Source organism: Ranitomeya imitator, chromosome 9 (genome assembly GCF_032444005.1).
Source record: "Ranitomeya imitator isolate aRanImi1 chromosome 9, aRanImi1.pri, whole genome shotgun sequence".
NCBI lineage: Eukaryota > Metazoa > Chordata > Amphibia > Anura > Dendrobatidae > Ranitomeya > Ranitomeya imitator.
In genome coordinates, this window is record NC_091290.1 from 34,919,758 (window position 1) to 34,935,221 (window position 15,464).

Genomic DNA, 15,464 nt, shown 5'->3' on the forward strand with positions numbered 1-15,464 from the left:
GGCCTCCAGCCATGCATGGAAGGGTTTCAGCTCTAATTGTTAATTTGTCTTTAACCCCTTAATGGTATTTGATGCATAGATTCAATATGAGCTGAGCACATGTCACATTTTGCTCCATGATTGATCTGTTCTTCATGCTGATTCATCTTCTGCACCAGTGCAATCTGCTGATGTGCACAGCCTAGCTCCTGCTCTACCCACTAGGATCAGCGTTCTCACCGATCCCAGCAGTTTAACCCCTCGTATGACGCTGCCGCTAGTGACAGCGGCATTCAGAGCTTGACAGATTTTTAACAGTTCGGACTAACGGCATCAGAGAGGAATACTGGCTTGAATTGTGTCCTCAGGGGCACCGAAGTTGGCCAGATCTGGTGAGCCAGCCCGCTACAGAGAAGCGCTTACAAGCTCTCTATCAGAAGAGTGTCTAAGCACTGCGCCCCTTTGTCTAGGAGACCGTCCACTGCTGGTAGACTGCAGAGGTGGCCAGTAACTTAGGCAACCATCATTAAATAGATTTAAAAATCCCTCGGTTCTTCAGAACGGAGAGCATTTTATTAGCTCAGTGTAAGATGAAGGATGTCAGTTTAGGGAGTAACCACACCAGAGACGAGGTATAGAGCCGATAGCTGAAGTCGCCCTAGTTAATGAAAAGCGCAGAGGAAACTGCAGATGGAAGTGTTGCGTAGCTGCGTTATTAACCCACGTCTGCTAGGCTCCTGTTGTTTCTCTCCCCCCCCCCGTCTCTTCTAAGAACAATTATGTATTTTTTATTAAACATATGACCTCATAGCGCTGTTAAAAATGACCTGGCAACTCTATTCCCCAGATCAGTATGAAAACGCGATACCAAACCTGTGTAGTCAGCAAAAAAGGGGGTGTAAGTCGTCAAAAAAGGGGGTGTAAGTCGTCAAAAAAGGGGGTGTAAGTCGTCAAAAAAGGGGGTGTAAGTCAGCTCGCCCAAATGTAGAGAGGGATCCGACAAGTCAGAGGTGCAGCAGGAAAACCAAGCGATAATAGACGGAGAATCCAGGTGTCCCATAACAACAAGCTTTATTGTAGATCATTAAAAAATGCCACAATCAGCATAGTAAGTCACAGCCCCCCTATATTACTATGTACAACCCCCTATTGCGACTTACTATACTGATTGTGATATTTTTTAATGATCTCCAATAAAGTGTGAAACCTGTATGGCGGTGGGGTTTTTCTTTTTAGTTTACTGCTTTTAGAAAATTGTATAATTTTCTATCATCTGCCTTGAGGCTGCTGTAGTGGAGCAGTCCAGACATGTGTATTATGTATGAATGGCTATAATGTTATTTCCCCCTTTTTTTTAATAAAAAAAATCCAAAACACTAAAATTAAATTTTCAGGTATACATGTGAATCACATTTTGCAGTGGTGTGCACATTTGCGACATTCTGTTTTTTGTTTTGTTTTTTTGGTCCTGGTAGAAACACATGGTCTGAGTAGTTCAGGGTAAGAAACATTGCTCATTTTTCCCCCCCGCAGGAGCAGCACCTGTCTTTAGGCCATGTTTGGTCTTTCTGATTGTTAATAACCAGGGATGAGCGTGGAAGTTTGGGTTCATTGCTTTCTACTGAACGTTAGTCCAAAGTTCGGTCTGGGTACCAGAACCCCATAAATGTGAATGGGGAACCAAACGTTGGTTTTATAAAAATATTCTTTCTCCCCTCCCGGACTTTGCCTGGATCTCCCAACACTAAAGTGGATATCTAGGAGAGGTCAGAGTTCAGCACCAGACACTAGGTGTCCGAGATGAAACCCCTGAGCTTTACAGTTCGGGGTCGCTCATCTCTATAGGTAACCCCTTTATAATTTAACCAAATGTGCTGGAAAGTGCATTATTAACCCCTAATTAATGCTGAATTCGATCAGAGCCAATGTCTTCTTTTGCACAGTTTTCTCCGCAGACCCCCACGGCGCTCCAATCCTGAGCATAGTCACTAATGGACGGGCAGGTGACGCAGCAATCGGCTGTCTACGTGGAAAGGCATTATGTACGGCGGCACTGCACATACGCCCGTTTCCCATACAGTAGGGGCCAATAACGGACATTTCTGGTCACATGCACCTGGATTAGACGCCATGTTTTGGATTGGCATGCCATGCAGTCGGTAAGACTGTACTAAACAACGCGGTGGTGATTTAGTAAATTTGCATTTCTGGTAGGAATCTGTCACGTTGTATGCGCTCTTATCTTTGGACAGTATGGAATGAGCTGAATGATATGCAGATTTCTTGCATTTTATTCATTGAAATCCCTTGTGTTTGTACATGAGTCCAGTGGGCGGTGCTACTAGTGATTGACAGCTATTTCTGCATGCACAGGGAAGACTGTCAATCCCTACTGGCACCACCCACTGGACTCCTATGTGTACAGATGCCAGTGATTATTTGCTATATCAGATGCACATAAGGAAAGTGAGGGGGAGCGCGGGCGCCAAAACCTCGTTATCCAGGGTGCCAACCTCCGCTGCCAGTCAGGGAACATATAGCTGACATCTTCGGGCTTCATAGGCCATATGTGGTATTACCTGGGCTTTTTATATTTTTCCATAGTCTGAGTCCACCTGTCCTTCTTAGTGTTGTGACTAATTAACTATTATTATTTTGTATCTACCATGGATTATATAGAGGAGGACACATACTAAGTGAGGGTTTATTGATTACTATGACATGACTCGTTCATATTTTTGATCGATCGGTCTTTATCCCAGACCTTTTTGTAATTGTCGTGCACTAAGGGTTTTCTTTCTAGGTGTTCTTTTAGCTGGGAGCAAGTTCTCCCAGTATGACTGGTTTTTGCCATTGTCCCTTAGGCAGACTCTTAGAGGCGAAGGGACCATATTCGGGAACTATGCATGGTGTTTGGCTCCATTTAGTAGCCGACGGGCTATGAAGACTCGCTAAGCTGCGAGCACTGCCCGAAAATTAATCTTGGGTATGACCGTGGGAGCGAGAGCAGCTCTCCCCTGTCTGCGGCATACACAGCTTGTGGGTTCTCTATGGGGAGAGTGGAGTAGGCCACTGCCAGACACCCAGATGCACCTTATTTCCCTGGGAACATTATTGGCTTTTAAATCCCTACATGCCCAATGTTCCTTTTCTCTGACTGTTGGGCAGCCTCTACACATCGGAGGGTCGGTGTCTTTAGCCGGCCGATACCGGTCACTCGTGTATGATACGTTACACAGGTTATATCAGCCATTAATGAAATTCTTTGTTGTGTTTGCAGATTATGTATATTTTGAAAACTCCTCCAGTAACCCGTACCTGATCCGTAGAATCGAGGAGCTGAATAAGGTAACAGAACTTCAATTAGATCCATTCAGGGGGTAATCACGTTTTTTTTATCGGCTTTTGACTAAAGCGTCCCCTCTTCCATCGTAGACTGCAAATGGTAACGTAGAAGCCAAAGTGGTCTGCCTGTTCCGTCGCAGAGACATCTCCAGCAGCCTGAACAGCTTGGCCGACAGCAACGCAAGTAAGTTCTGGTTTGTGGGAATTGTACAGTTTTGAATGTTAGTTTTAACTAGAGCCAAAAATGTTAAAAAGAAAAAAGTAAATAGAAACCACATTACTTACCCTTTGGCTCTCCAGCGATGCATCTATGCCTTGTTGACATGAAGCAGTGGTGTTGTCTCATCTAGAACACGTGAACGCTACGGCCATTATGTAAATCTGAAAACCGCTTTTTAAAAGGCAGTGGATGACTAAAAAGCTTATCTAAAGGAAATCTTTTAAAGACGAGTCCAGCAATACCTTTACATGGCGAGTCTGTTCCTCCATTCCTGAGTAGTCAGCGTTGGAATTGATATAACAATGAAGCTGAAAAGCTACGGTAGATCTGAAGCCACCGTCACTCCAGCTCTATTCCCCCACTCAGTGCTGCCTTCTGTACGACTGACAGCCTCTCTGCTGTGTGACTTCTGGCAAAGGAGCCATTAGTCAAGCAGCAGGAGGAGGCGGCGCTGGGCCAGGAATAGAGCTGGAGCGACAGGTGCTCAGGGCGCTGAGCTTGGTGATTGCCTGCAGCGCTGTGAATGCTGCAGACCATGTCATTCTAAATTCTCTACAGGGTATCTTCCTATAGATATCTATACAGAGTCTGATGTTGATTTTTCCACCCGTTTGTAGGGGAATTCGAAGAGGAGTCAAAGCAGCCAACAGTGGGCGAACAACAGAGACACCAGCTGAAACACCGTGAGCTTTTTCTGTCCCGTCAGTTCGAATCTTTACCGGCCACACACATCAGGTATGTGCATGTTAAAGGCATTGCAGTCTTTAAAGGGAACCTGTCACCTGAAAAAAGTGGTTAATTTGCAGGTTAATAGGTTTCTGGACCTGCCTTGGGTCGGCACTTAGTCCCCCACTACCGGGAGGAAATGAATTTTATTCCCGCCGGCAGCGTTAAGGTTTCAGTCACGGGAGCGATGCCGACCTGGGTTCAGTCACCGCTTTGTGTATAAAGCACAGCGGCTGTAATCGCGTCCCGATACTGACTGACAGTAGCTCAGCATTAGGAACGGCTGTCGGTCAGTGCCGTTATATACACAGAGCGGTGACTGAACCTGCGCCAGTGCCGCCCCTGTGACTGCAACCGAAACGCTGCTGGAGGAATAAAGTTTTTCTTCCCAGCAGTGGGGGTCTTAACGCCAGGTAGGTTCACAGCGCTATTATCCTGCAGATTAACCTCATATCTGCAGCTTAAGGGTATGTTCACACGTTCCTGATTTCCATCCTTTTTTTTTCAGGACTGTTTTTTTTAAAAAACTGCAGCTCTTGGCAGAAAACGCAGGTCCTTTTTTTGGTCCTTTTTTGATGCGTTTTTTGATGCAGTTTTCTAGCCAGAGTCTGTGTGTTTTCTAGGATTTTTTTTAGGGTTAAAATGGCTGAAAATACCCTAACCCTACCCCTAACCCTATTCTAACCTTAGTGGAAAAAAAAAAAAAAAAATTCTTTGTTTTTTTTATTGTCCCTACCTATGGGGGTGACAAGGGGGGGGGGGGGTCATTTACTATTTTTTTTATTTTGATCACTGAGATAGGTTATATCTCAGTGATCAAAATGCACTTTGTAACGAATCTGCCGGCCGGCAGATTCGGCGGGCGCACTGCGCATGCGCCCGCCATTTTGCAAGATGGCGGCGCCCAGGGAGAAGACGGACAACGGGACCGGGTAAGTATAAGGGGGGGAGATGGGGGCACGGGGGGGGGGGGGGGGGGGTGGGCGTCGGAGCACGGGGGGGTGGCATCGGAGCATGGGGGGGGGGGGGGGGTGGGATTGGGGCACGGGGGGGGGCAGCCACACTGCAGCGGTTCTGCACCACAAACCGCAGTAAAACCCGCAGATATTTTTTTTCATCTGCGGGTTTTACTGCGGCTTTCACCTCACAATGGAGGTCTATGGGTGCAGAACCGCTGCTGTTTTACAAAAAGAAGTGACATGGTACTTCTTTTTTTACCGCAGCTAATCAGTGCGTTTTTTTTTTTTTTTCAATTCAGGACCATGTGCACAGTGGGTCCTGTTTTCCATAGGGTACAGTGTACTGTACCCTGCATGGAAAACAGCCGCGGAACCGCAGCGGCAAAACCGCTGCGTTTCCGCAGTAAAAAACGCACTGTGTGAACATGGCCTAAAAGAGAATTGGACCCTCAGTGATCTGTTTAATGAGCGCCCCACTGATGGGGAATCATGGCAGATTCCATATATTTAGGAACAAACGGAAATATAAAAGTGATCTGTTGCATCATTTATGCAAACAGAAACAGAGGGGCCGCATTGACTACTATGCGGTCTGTCTGGTTTCCTTTTGTTGTTTTAAAAACAAGAACAAAGCTTGCAGCAGGCAGGAACAGATGATTGCAATGTATGAAAGTTCATACTGGACTATGATTTTTATTTTTGTCCAGGTGGAATCCATAGACTGCCACTGACATTATTTTTTTTTTCTCTGCAGGGGGAAATGTAGTGTAACCCTGTTAAATGAGACTGACATGTTGAGTCAGTATTTGGAAAAAGAGGTAAATGCATCATGTCACTTCTTCATCCCTCTCCTCCTTGTGCATCTCATGTGTTTTTTTTTGTTGTTGTTTTTTTTTTTTTACTAATCCTACTTGTGGTTTTAGGATTGTTTCTTCTACTCGCTGGTGTTTGATCCAGTACAGAAGACTCTGCTGGCTGATCAAGGGGAGATACGGGTCGGTTCTAAGTATCAGGCAGACATTCCTGACCAATTAGCAGAGGGTAAGTCACTGGATGGGGGTAACTTTATGTACTCGATAGTAAAGGGGGTTATATTGTTCAGTTTGGCAGATTGGAGCTAGGGTGGTAAAATAGTAAGATATACTCGTCCCCTGGACTTTGCTCTAAACCCCGGCACTCACCACCAGACTCGAAGTTCACCGATAAGTGAACTGGCCACTGATTGTCTACTGGGGTCCCCTTTCTGACCAGTTGATCAGTGATGGGATTGCGTCCAGTTTGGCAGAAATCGATGAGACTGTGAGCGAAATCCAGGGGTTAGTAGATTATCTTTTATTTGTTTTTACCACCTTGACACCTCTCTGGCAAATTTAATCAATGAGCGGAGAACTTTAAGTTCTATTTGCACGGGCCTGCAGTTTCCTGTGACTAATAAATGTTGTCTTTCAGGTGAATCTGATAATCGAAACCAACAGAAGATGGAAATGAAAGTGTGGGATCCAGAGAATCCTCTGACGGACAGACAAATTGACCAATTTCTTGTGGTTGCTAGGTAGAGAGTTTCGCTCACTTGCTCGTTGCGATTTCTTCTCTCATGTTTTTGGCAGCGTATTGAAATCTCAGCATTGTCCTGATCTCTCCTTAGAGCTGTTGGCACATTCGCAAGAGCCTTGGACTGCAGCAGCTCAATAAGACAGCCGAGCTTACATATGAGTGCCGCAGCTGCTTCTCGTGACATCACGCTGGTTAGAAAGAACCCTTACATTTTCGGTTTTCCTTCTATTATGGTTTCACTGTTTGCATTTATGTTGAGTTGATGCAAGTCGATTCACAGGACCCAGTCCATCGTCCACGTTAGCCAACTGTGGCCGCTGGACTGGAGAACCTGAGAACCACCGGCTTACTTTTGGCATCTCCAGTTCTTCATTTGATTAGCCGGTCTGGCGCGACATCACATGTGCTTCATGCCGGAGCGATGAGATCAGTACAGGGCGGCTGATGACAAGAGCTGCGGGAGGTAGGAGGCGAATCTCGGGGCTCCTGTCCAGCTGATACAGATTACTGACGTGGCCGATGGACCCGGGTCCTGTGAATCCATTAGAAAAAAAAAAAAAGATTCTTGGCTGCAAACATTAATTTATTGCATGAAGGCACCCATAATTTTTTATTTAAATAAATTTTTATTAACAAAATAAAGAAGAACATCCGGATGTCATTTACATTGCATTATATCACATGCACGTTTTCTTATTTCAATACACCCCAACATTACCCCAACTACCCCCCACCCCCCTAAGACAGCTCATTCCCAGTCTATACCCCACTGAGGCATTATCTGCCTCGTGTAGTTTATCCTTATCCAGATCTTAAGAAACTCGACGTCTATACTCCTCATTCCAATTCAAGCCAAGGAGACCACATCTTATTATACATATCTATTTTCCCCCTTTTTTTGTACACCCCCTTTTCCAATTTTAAACCATTTTGAACATATTGGAGAAATTCCCTTCTCGTAGGTGGTTCCACATTAATCCAATTTCGTGCTATCACTTTCCTTGCCATGTAGAGTAGCCTAGCAATTGCAACCTTCCAAGTATTGTCAACTCCAATTTCTTCCACATATCCCAGCACGCATACTATCGGGTCTCTAAGAACTCTACACTTATACGCTACTTCAACCCGGCTCAAAACCACCACCCAAAAAGCAGCCAGCCTAGGACACGTCCACATCATGTGATATATTCCTGCATTCTCACTCGCACACCTCGGACACTCAGAATTGGCACGCAATCCCGCTTTGTATAGGACATCCGGAGATTTATATACTCTATGCAGAATATATAACTGCGAGAGTCTATATGGTTCACTCAAGGTTAGTCGCGGAATCCACTCCATCACCGATTCCCAGGTTTCATTCTCCATCGGCCCCACGTCCCTCTCCCACTTAGCTCTCGCCTTTATAGGAAATCTAGTAAAAACGTGTGCATTAGGTCCTTATACAGAGTGGAAATAACTCCCCTTGTAGTCCCGTCACCACACACATACTCCAACACAATATCATCCTGAATTCTGAAATCCACCTTCTTCTTCTGAGCTCTAAAGGCATGCCTCATCTGCGCATACTGATATACCCCTGTGGATCGCAAACCAAATTCTTCCTGCAATTGAGAAAAGGACTTCAATGCTTGCCGCTGAAATTATCTGGTGAACAAAACAAATTCCCTTATTCTGCCATTCCATCAGTCCTCCCAAAGCCTCAAATTCCTTTAAATTGTTATTAGACCATATCGGTGTGAATTTAGTCAACCCTGTAACCCCACGAATCTGCCTTAGTCTATTCCATAATTTTCGAATCAGGAACAGGGTTGGGTGTACTTTCCCCAAAGAGCCATCCTCCAAACACCTGACCATCGGTCCGTCACCTCTTAAGGCACCCATAATTACACGTGCTGGATGACATTCTCGGATGTCTCCAAAAATATATGGATGATGGATGGATTTATTTTATTTTTTTCTTTTTAATTTTGTAATCCAGGTTTTATTTGTATTAGACAAAAGTGAAAAAAGTATCCTGGCAGTAAGAAAGTTAGGTTTTTCTTTGCAAATACTGATGCAGTGAGTTTTGTGCTGATCTTTTCTGCTTTTTTTTCCCCCTAGTTTCACGCTATGGATACACTACAGAAGAACGGTTACGATCTTGCCCGTGCCATGTCTACTCTTGTCCCTCAAGGAGGTCCTGTCCTGTGTCGGGATGAGATGGAGGAGTGGTCTGCATCAGAAGCCATGTTGTTTGAGGAAGCTTTGGAGAAATACGGAAAGGATTTCAATGATATTAGGCAAGACTTTGTAAGTCCAGTGACTGCTTTGATCTGTGTTACTCTAGCCCCACCTTGTCTCTTAAATATAGAAACTAAATGCCCCTTTTTACCTCTCGTTTTTTTTTTTTTTTTAAGCTGCCTTGGAAGTCTCTAGCTAGTATTGTCCAGTTTTACTATATGTGGAAAACTACAGACCGATACATTCAGCAGGTAAGAAGTGTATATGTTCTAAATATTGTTAAGTAACTGGTACACAAGGATTAAAAATGCCATCCTACCCATTCGGGTTCTTCCTGCAGAAACGTCTGAAGGCCGCCGAAGCAGATAGCAAACTGAAACAAGTCTACATCCCAACCTAGTGAGTGAAGGGCGTCTCTGTATTCTATGTGATACGACAGAATGCATTTTGCTTTCAATGACACAAGTTCTTCCATTTAGTACCAAACCCAACCCCAATCAGATTATTTCTGTTGGAGCGAAGCCTGGACTGAATGGAGCCGGATTCCAGAAAGGTCTTACCTGTGAAAGCTGCCATAGTAAGCTCACTCCAAACCTTCATTTGTCCTAATCTCTGTGCAGATGCTGTTTTTGTTTTTTTGCTCATATATTATCTCCCTTCCCCTGTTACAGCCACAGTGTCGGCACAGTGGTATGCATGGGGTCCACCCAACATGCAATGCCGCCTTTGTGCTTCTTGCTGGATTTATTGGAAAAAGTATGGAGGACTTAAAACGCCAACGCAACTTGAAGGCGCAACTCGCAATATCGGGGTACGTCGCTGATCATTCTGAGATCGATCTCTTGCATACTAAGGAGGAGAAATAAACCTTTCTCAAACTTTAGAAGAGGACGTTAACTGCTGTAATAGGGGGTAACATTTTCTCTCCATCTGGCAGTGACAGCATTCTTTTCTCTCTTTAGGAAGCCCACCCTCGCACTCATCTCTCTCGGCCTGAAGCTCAGAGCTTGTCTCCATACAGCTCCAGTGCAAACCGTGCTAAGCTTTTGGCAAAGAACCGGCAGACGTTCCTCCTGCAAACGACCAAATTAACCCGCATCGCACGTCGCATGTGCAGAGATATCTTGCAGCCTAGGCGAGCCGCACGGCGACCCTATGCCCCGATCAACTCAAATTCCATTAAAGCAGAATGTGAGTTGTCTAAAGTATCATGACTTTTTTTTTTCCTAGCCTTGTAACTTGTTGAGAACTTACCATGTAGCAACCTCTCTGACCAGGTTCTATTCGACTACCGAAAGCAGCTAAAACTCCTCTGAAAATATCGCCCTTGGTGCGTCCACCGTTGGCAGCCATTGTAAAAGAACTAGGTAAGAAGTAAACTTTTTTTTTTTTTTTTTTTTCTTCCCATTTTTGCTTTCTCGTTTTTATGGCCTTTTTAACCTTTTTATGTTCTGATAAACCTTTCTGTTCTCGTAGCTGCTCAAGCACCGCTGAAACCGAAGACTCCTCGGGGAACAAAAACTCCAATAAACCGTAATCAACTGAGTCAGAGTAGAGTCAGTACTATTGGTGTACTACCTGCCAAAAGAGCATTTGAAGCAGTAAGTATAGGGTTATGCTCCACCCATTGCCTCTGAGCCACTCAATGCAAATTTGAAGAAATATAAAATGTGCTATACATATTATATCCCTATACTGTTAAAGGGAATCTGTCACCAGGTTTTTGCTACCTAATCTGAGAGCCGCATAATGTAGGGGCAGAGACCGGGTTTCCAATTATGTCACTTGCTGGGCTGATTGCTGTAGTTTTCATAGAATCACTGTTTTATTAGAAGTGTATGATCACTGCAGGACTAGTAAACCTGCTGCCAAGTAGTCCTACCCGCCCCAAACAATGGCACCTTTCTGCCTATGCACAGTGTACAAAGAAAGCTTTCAATCGGCAGAGTTATACAGAGCTCAGCATTCAGAGAACCGCTAGATCTGCATCAGATAAGTTATCAAAACTACAGCAACTAGCCCAGTAAGTGACGTCACTGAAATCGGGGTCTCTGCCCCTAAATCATGCTGCTCATTCAATTTAACTGCAGCCTGCATTTACTGATAAGGACTGACGGACCGGTCTGTTAAAGCAGCTAGTAAAGGGGTTAAAGGGAATCTGTCACCCCAAAAATCGCCTATAAGCTAAGGCCACCGGCATCAGGGGCTTATATACAGTATTCTGTAATGCTGTAGATAAGCCCCCGATGTATCCTGCAAGATAAGAAAAACCGGTTATATTTTATACTCACCCAGGGGCGGTCCGGTGTAGTCCGGTCTGATGGGCGTCGTGGTCCTGGTCCAGCGCCTCCCATCTTCATACGATGACGTCCTCTTCTTTGCTTCCTGCCGTGGCTCCTGTGCAGGCGTACTTTATCTGCCCTGTTGAGGGCAAAGTACTGCAGTTAGCAGGCGCCGGGGAAAGGTCAGAGAGGCCCAGCACCTGCGCACTGCAGTACTTTGCTCCTCCCTCAACAGGGCAAATCAGTACGCCTGCGCCGGAGCCGCGGCAGGAAGCAAAGAGGACGTCCTCACATGTAGATGGGAGGCGCTTGACCCGGACCGCAAAGCCCATCGGACCAGACCGCCCCTGGGTGAGTATAATCTAACTTTGTTTTTCTTTTCTTGCAGGTTACATTGGAGGCTTATCTACAGCATTACAGAATGCTGTAGATAAGCCCCTGATGCCGGTGGCGTTAGCTTTTAGGCGAATTTTGGGGTGACAGATTCCCATTAACATATGACTCTCACTTCCACATTGAAAGTGAACGGAGCTGATGACGGTACGACTTCACACACCCGCCGAGACGCGTGCATGTTGGTCGGGTAATGTGCACATGTAAGGTTCATTAGAATAGGACATGTGCACGGTATCTGCCGATCATCCACATCTCGGCACGTTGTGGAGGTCATAACGTCAACGGCAACCTCTTCTCTCCAGTTCCGGAGTGAGTAGCACTTTAATCTTATCAGTTCTACTGCCTTATAAAGCATCAACATACAGTATAAAGGGGATGTCTGAGTGAAAGAAACTAAATCCACTTCACCAAAAAGACGAATCTGATGGTTTGCAGACTGTATAGCTACGCACACTAGAGGTAAAGATTATGGTCCCGAATCTTCATCAAGAATAGCGTCTTGCACGCCAGTCTTAATAAATAGTGCACTGGAATAAGATCTGCCAAATTCATGAAGTGGCGTATACCTCTTAGTAAATTTGCCATATCTTTCAGCTGCCGGGAGCCTTGACAATGAATGTATACTCATGCTCGACCATGATTCCTGTGCAACTCAGCCCAGTTTATGGGTGTAAATGTATGAGTTCACTTGTTCAAATTATTGTTTAAGTAATCTGGTCCTGTGTCCATTAACTTTACTACTTTATATGTAGTTGTTAAATCATGAATTTGTCATCTACTACCTCTTCTCTTAGGTGTCTGGCGTGGGGGTAGTTCCGCCATTCTCTGCCAATGGTCGTTCCTTCTCATCAGGTGTCCGTTCTAGCAATCAACCCAATGTCAAGAGGCAGAAACTCAATCTTGCCGATGCCCCTAATCCTGTCGTTTTTGTGGCTACTAAAGACACAAGGTGACTAAAATCCTCGTATTTTACAACCTACAGAGTCCTGATTCTACAGAAGTGAAAACCATATGCAAAAGTAGAATTCTGATCATCTGGAATCCTTGGGGGAAGCACCAGAGTTTTAGAATTTTCACATCACGAGGTGTATGTTTACTGGGTTTTCCGGGGTCCATACAAAGGTGTGTGCCTCAGTCCCACCACGGCACAATACGTACATTGTAAGTCGCCATACTGGTAACGTAGGCCCCAGGTATTTCTGGGAGCGCGTCTATAAAGGAAGAATCGGCTGTATAATTTGGACGAGGATCACAACGCAATGCTCGGACGGGCCGTCTGCTCTCCCTACCCGAGCGTGACAGTGTGTATTTCTATGCATTCGGGTCTGAAGAAACGATGGCCAGTCCGTGCACTGCTTTGCGATCCTCGTCGGAGTTATATGGTCACCTGGCTCTTCCCTAAGACTTACTATAATAATAATAATTACTACTGTTACATAAGATTTATTTTTTTCTAAGGGATTTCTGAACCAGAATGTTCCAGGAATAATGGAATTTTACAGTAGATTTTTATGATCTGTGACTTCTTCTATTCCATCACTTAGCATTTTACGTGTCTATTTTCTCCATTTACAGATGCTTAAGAAAATCCCTATCACACATGGAGATGCGCCGAGCTGCCCGACGTCCCAATCAGCCTCTGAAGTTGAAGCTACCACTGCCCCCACGGCCATCGGGGCTCCTGCCCTCCCTCACAACACCCCATCCTGCCAGTACAAGTGAACCAATTGTTTTGGAAGACTAAGGGACTAAAAAAAACGACCATCCGTAGAAAACAAATTCTGTCCCCTTCACCCTTCCTAGTCAGTACTGCTCACTCGGTGCTTATCTCACTGGCCAATACACTTGAGGACAGAAAGACCCCCGAGTGAAGACCTCCCATTTTGAAATCCAGCTCCCAAATATCACCTCTCCGACCTAGCAGCGACGGGGCCTTGTTTTTGCTCTTTCGCCTCCCATCTTTCATTTTACCCACGTCCTTTTATTTTAATGTATATTTTTTCTTCATATTAACTCCCTTCTGTAATTGTTGGGAGCGCTAATGCTCTCCGCTTACGTCCCCAATTATTATTATTTTTTTGTTATTTTGTTTTTAGGTTTTGCTTTTTTTTGTACAATGAAACAATGAGGTCCACCAGTAAAATAAGAAAAAAAAAAGTGCACTGCTCGTCCGTGGGCGCTTGCCGTGTGATTAATATAGGACGGAAACATTAGTACTTTTCATAGGTTTATAATATTTATGTGAAAGCCTTTTTTTTTAAAAAGTTAATTACAACGGTGCTCTTAATTATATTACAAAGTAATTTTAGGAACTAAATTCGGCAGCACAATCTCATTCTGATTTAATTTCATCACTTCATTGTTGTGTATGACCGGTCCTACAGGATGGGGGCTAATGACGCAAGACCACCTCTTCCCTTTAGTTAAGGTTAGTGGTGAGCGAGTGTACTCGTTGCTTGGGTGGTCTCCGAGTATTTGTTAGTGTTCGGAGATTTAGTTTTCATCACTGCAGCTGAATGATTTACAGCTACTAGCCAGCCTGAGTACATGTGGGGATTCCCTAGCGACCAGGCAACCCCCACATGTACTCAGCCTGGCTAACAGATGTAAATCATTCAGCTGCAGTGATTAAAACTAAATCTCTGAACACGAACAAATACTCGGAGATCACCCGAGTGTTCTTGAGAAAATCCGAACAACGAGTACACTCGCTCATCACTAGTTAAGGTGCCTCCATGCTCGTGGCTTTCTTCACTTCTGTACTCTCTTCTGACCTTCATTGATCTCAGTTAACCATTTCTTGTGCCGTATTACAGAGGCCACAATATACATAAATACACTTTAAATGCATGTATTTGGGGTTAAAGATATTTTTGCTACTGCGTTTCATAAAGAAATATTGCTAGGTTTTGCGTTCTGTAGCCTCCACGTTGTGCGGCTTACTGTTGGCTCCAGGATGATTACAGGGGGTTGTTCCCCATTGAATAACTGATGGTCTCTGCCTGCAGGTTATTACATACAGAAATAATCCACGCTCTGGGCTCCTTCCTCTGGTTTACTGGCGAGTCTCTGCCGCTTCTCCTGGGGTCTGACATTGGCTGTGGTGCTGACGTCATGGCAGTAGCCAGTGTCAAACCCCGGGAGTCACAGCGGAGACTCGCCAGTGACCCTGGGAAGGACTAAGTGCTTTTTGATTCCTTATAATCAGCAGTCGGAGACCAACATTTATTGAGAAAGAACAGCCCCATTACTTGAGAATTTGTTAGTCTTAACAAAGAGGATTTATTTTTTATTTTTTTTCTTTAGGTTTTTTTTTTCTGACCGATTATCTGATTTATAACCATAGATCACATCAAAGCTGAACATGCAGAAAAACAAAAGCCCTGTAAGAGCCAAACAGTGCAAATTTTTAATAAAACACCATTACAAATTTTTATTTTTTTTTTAGCCCCAATACATTGAAGTAAAAGAAAATTCCCCAAAGGTGGATAATTTTTCTTTTTTTTTTTTCCTTTCCTGGGCCTTAGCACTCAGCCGTTGTATACAGCAGTGTGACCGTCTGATGTTTTATGGGATAGCACTCGGCAGTACAGATCTGCGATTATTTTCTCACGCCGATTCCACGTGCTGCGAGTGCATCCGATAATCTGTTCGCATTCACCCATACAAGTCTATGGGTGTTTGTAAACATTGGACTGCACTTGGATGTCATCAGAGTGCAGTCCGATGTACACTCACAGAGGCAATGGGGAAAAATAAGTTCTCAGTATCTGTGCTGCC

General features: G+C 44.6%; 1 protein-coding gene across 1 annotated transcript in view; it reads left to right on the top strand.

The window, feature by feature from the left end:
- MTA2 (metastasis associated 1 family member 2) overlaps positions 1-15,115 on the top strand; it is a 31,635-nt gene extending 16,520 nt beyond the window's left edge. The window contains exons 2-18 of the mRNA XM_069739939.1: positions 3,260-3,327; positions 3,415-3,508; positions 4,162-4,279; positions 5,984-6,047; positions 6,153-6,270; positions 6,679-6,781; positions 6,875-6,974; positions 8,887-9,075; positions 9,183-9,257; positions 9,347-9,405; positions 9,486-9,583; positions 9,678-9,817; positions 9,969-10,197; positions 10,284-10,373; positions 10,483-10,607; positions 12,479-12,633; positions 13,260-15,115. Of these exons, the coding sequence (XP_069596040.1) occupies positions 3,260-3,327; positions 3,415-3,508; positions 4,162-4,279; positions 5,984-6,047; positions 6,153-6,270; positions 6,679-6,781; positions 6,875-6,974; positions 8,887-9,075; positions 9,183-9,257; positions 9,347-9,405; positions 9,486-9,583; positions 9,678-9,817; positions 9,969-10,197; positions 10,284-10,373; positions 10,483-10,607; positions 12,479-12,633; positions 13,260-13,428 (1,994 nt within the window). The 3' untranslated portion in view covers positions 13,429-15,115. The remainder of the gene's footprint in view (positions 1-3,259; positions 3,328-3,414; positions 3,509-4,161; positions 4,280-5,983; positions 6,048-6,152; positions 6,271-6,678; positions 6,782-6,874; positions 6,975-8,886; positions 9,076-9,182; positions 9,258-9,346; positions 9,406-9,485; positions 9,584-9,677; positions 9,818-9,968; positions 10,198-10,283; positions 10,374-10,482; positions 10,608-12,478; positions 12,634-13,259) is intronic.
- The last annotated feature ends 349 nt before the right edge of the window (positions 15,116-15,464 follow it).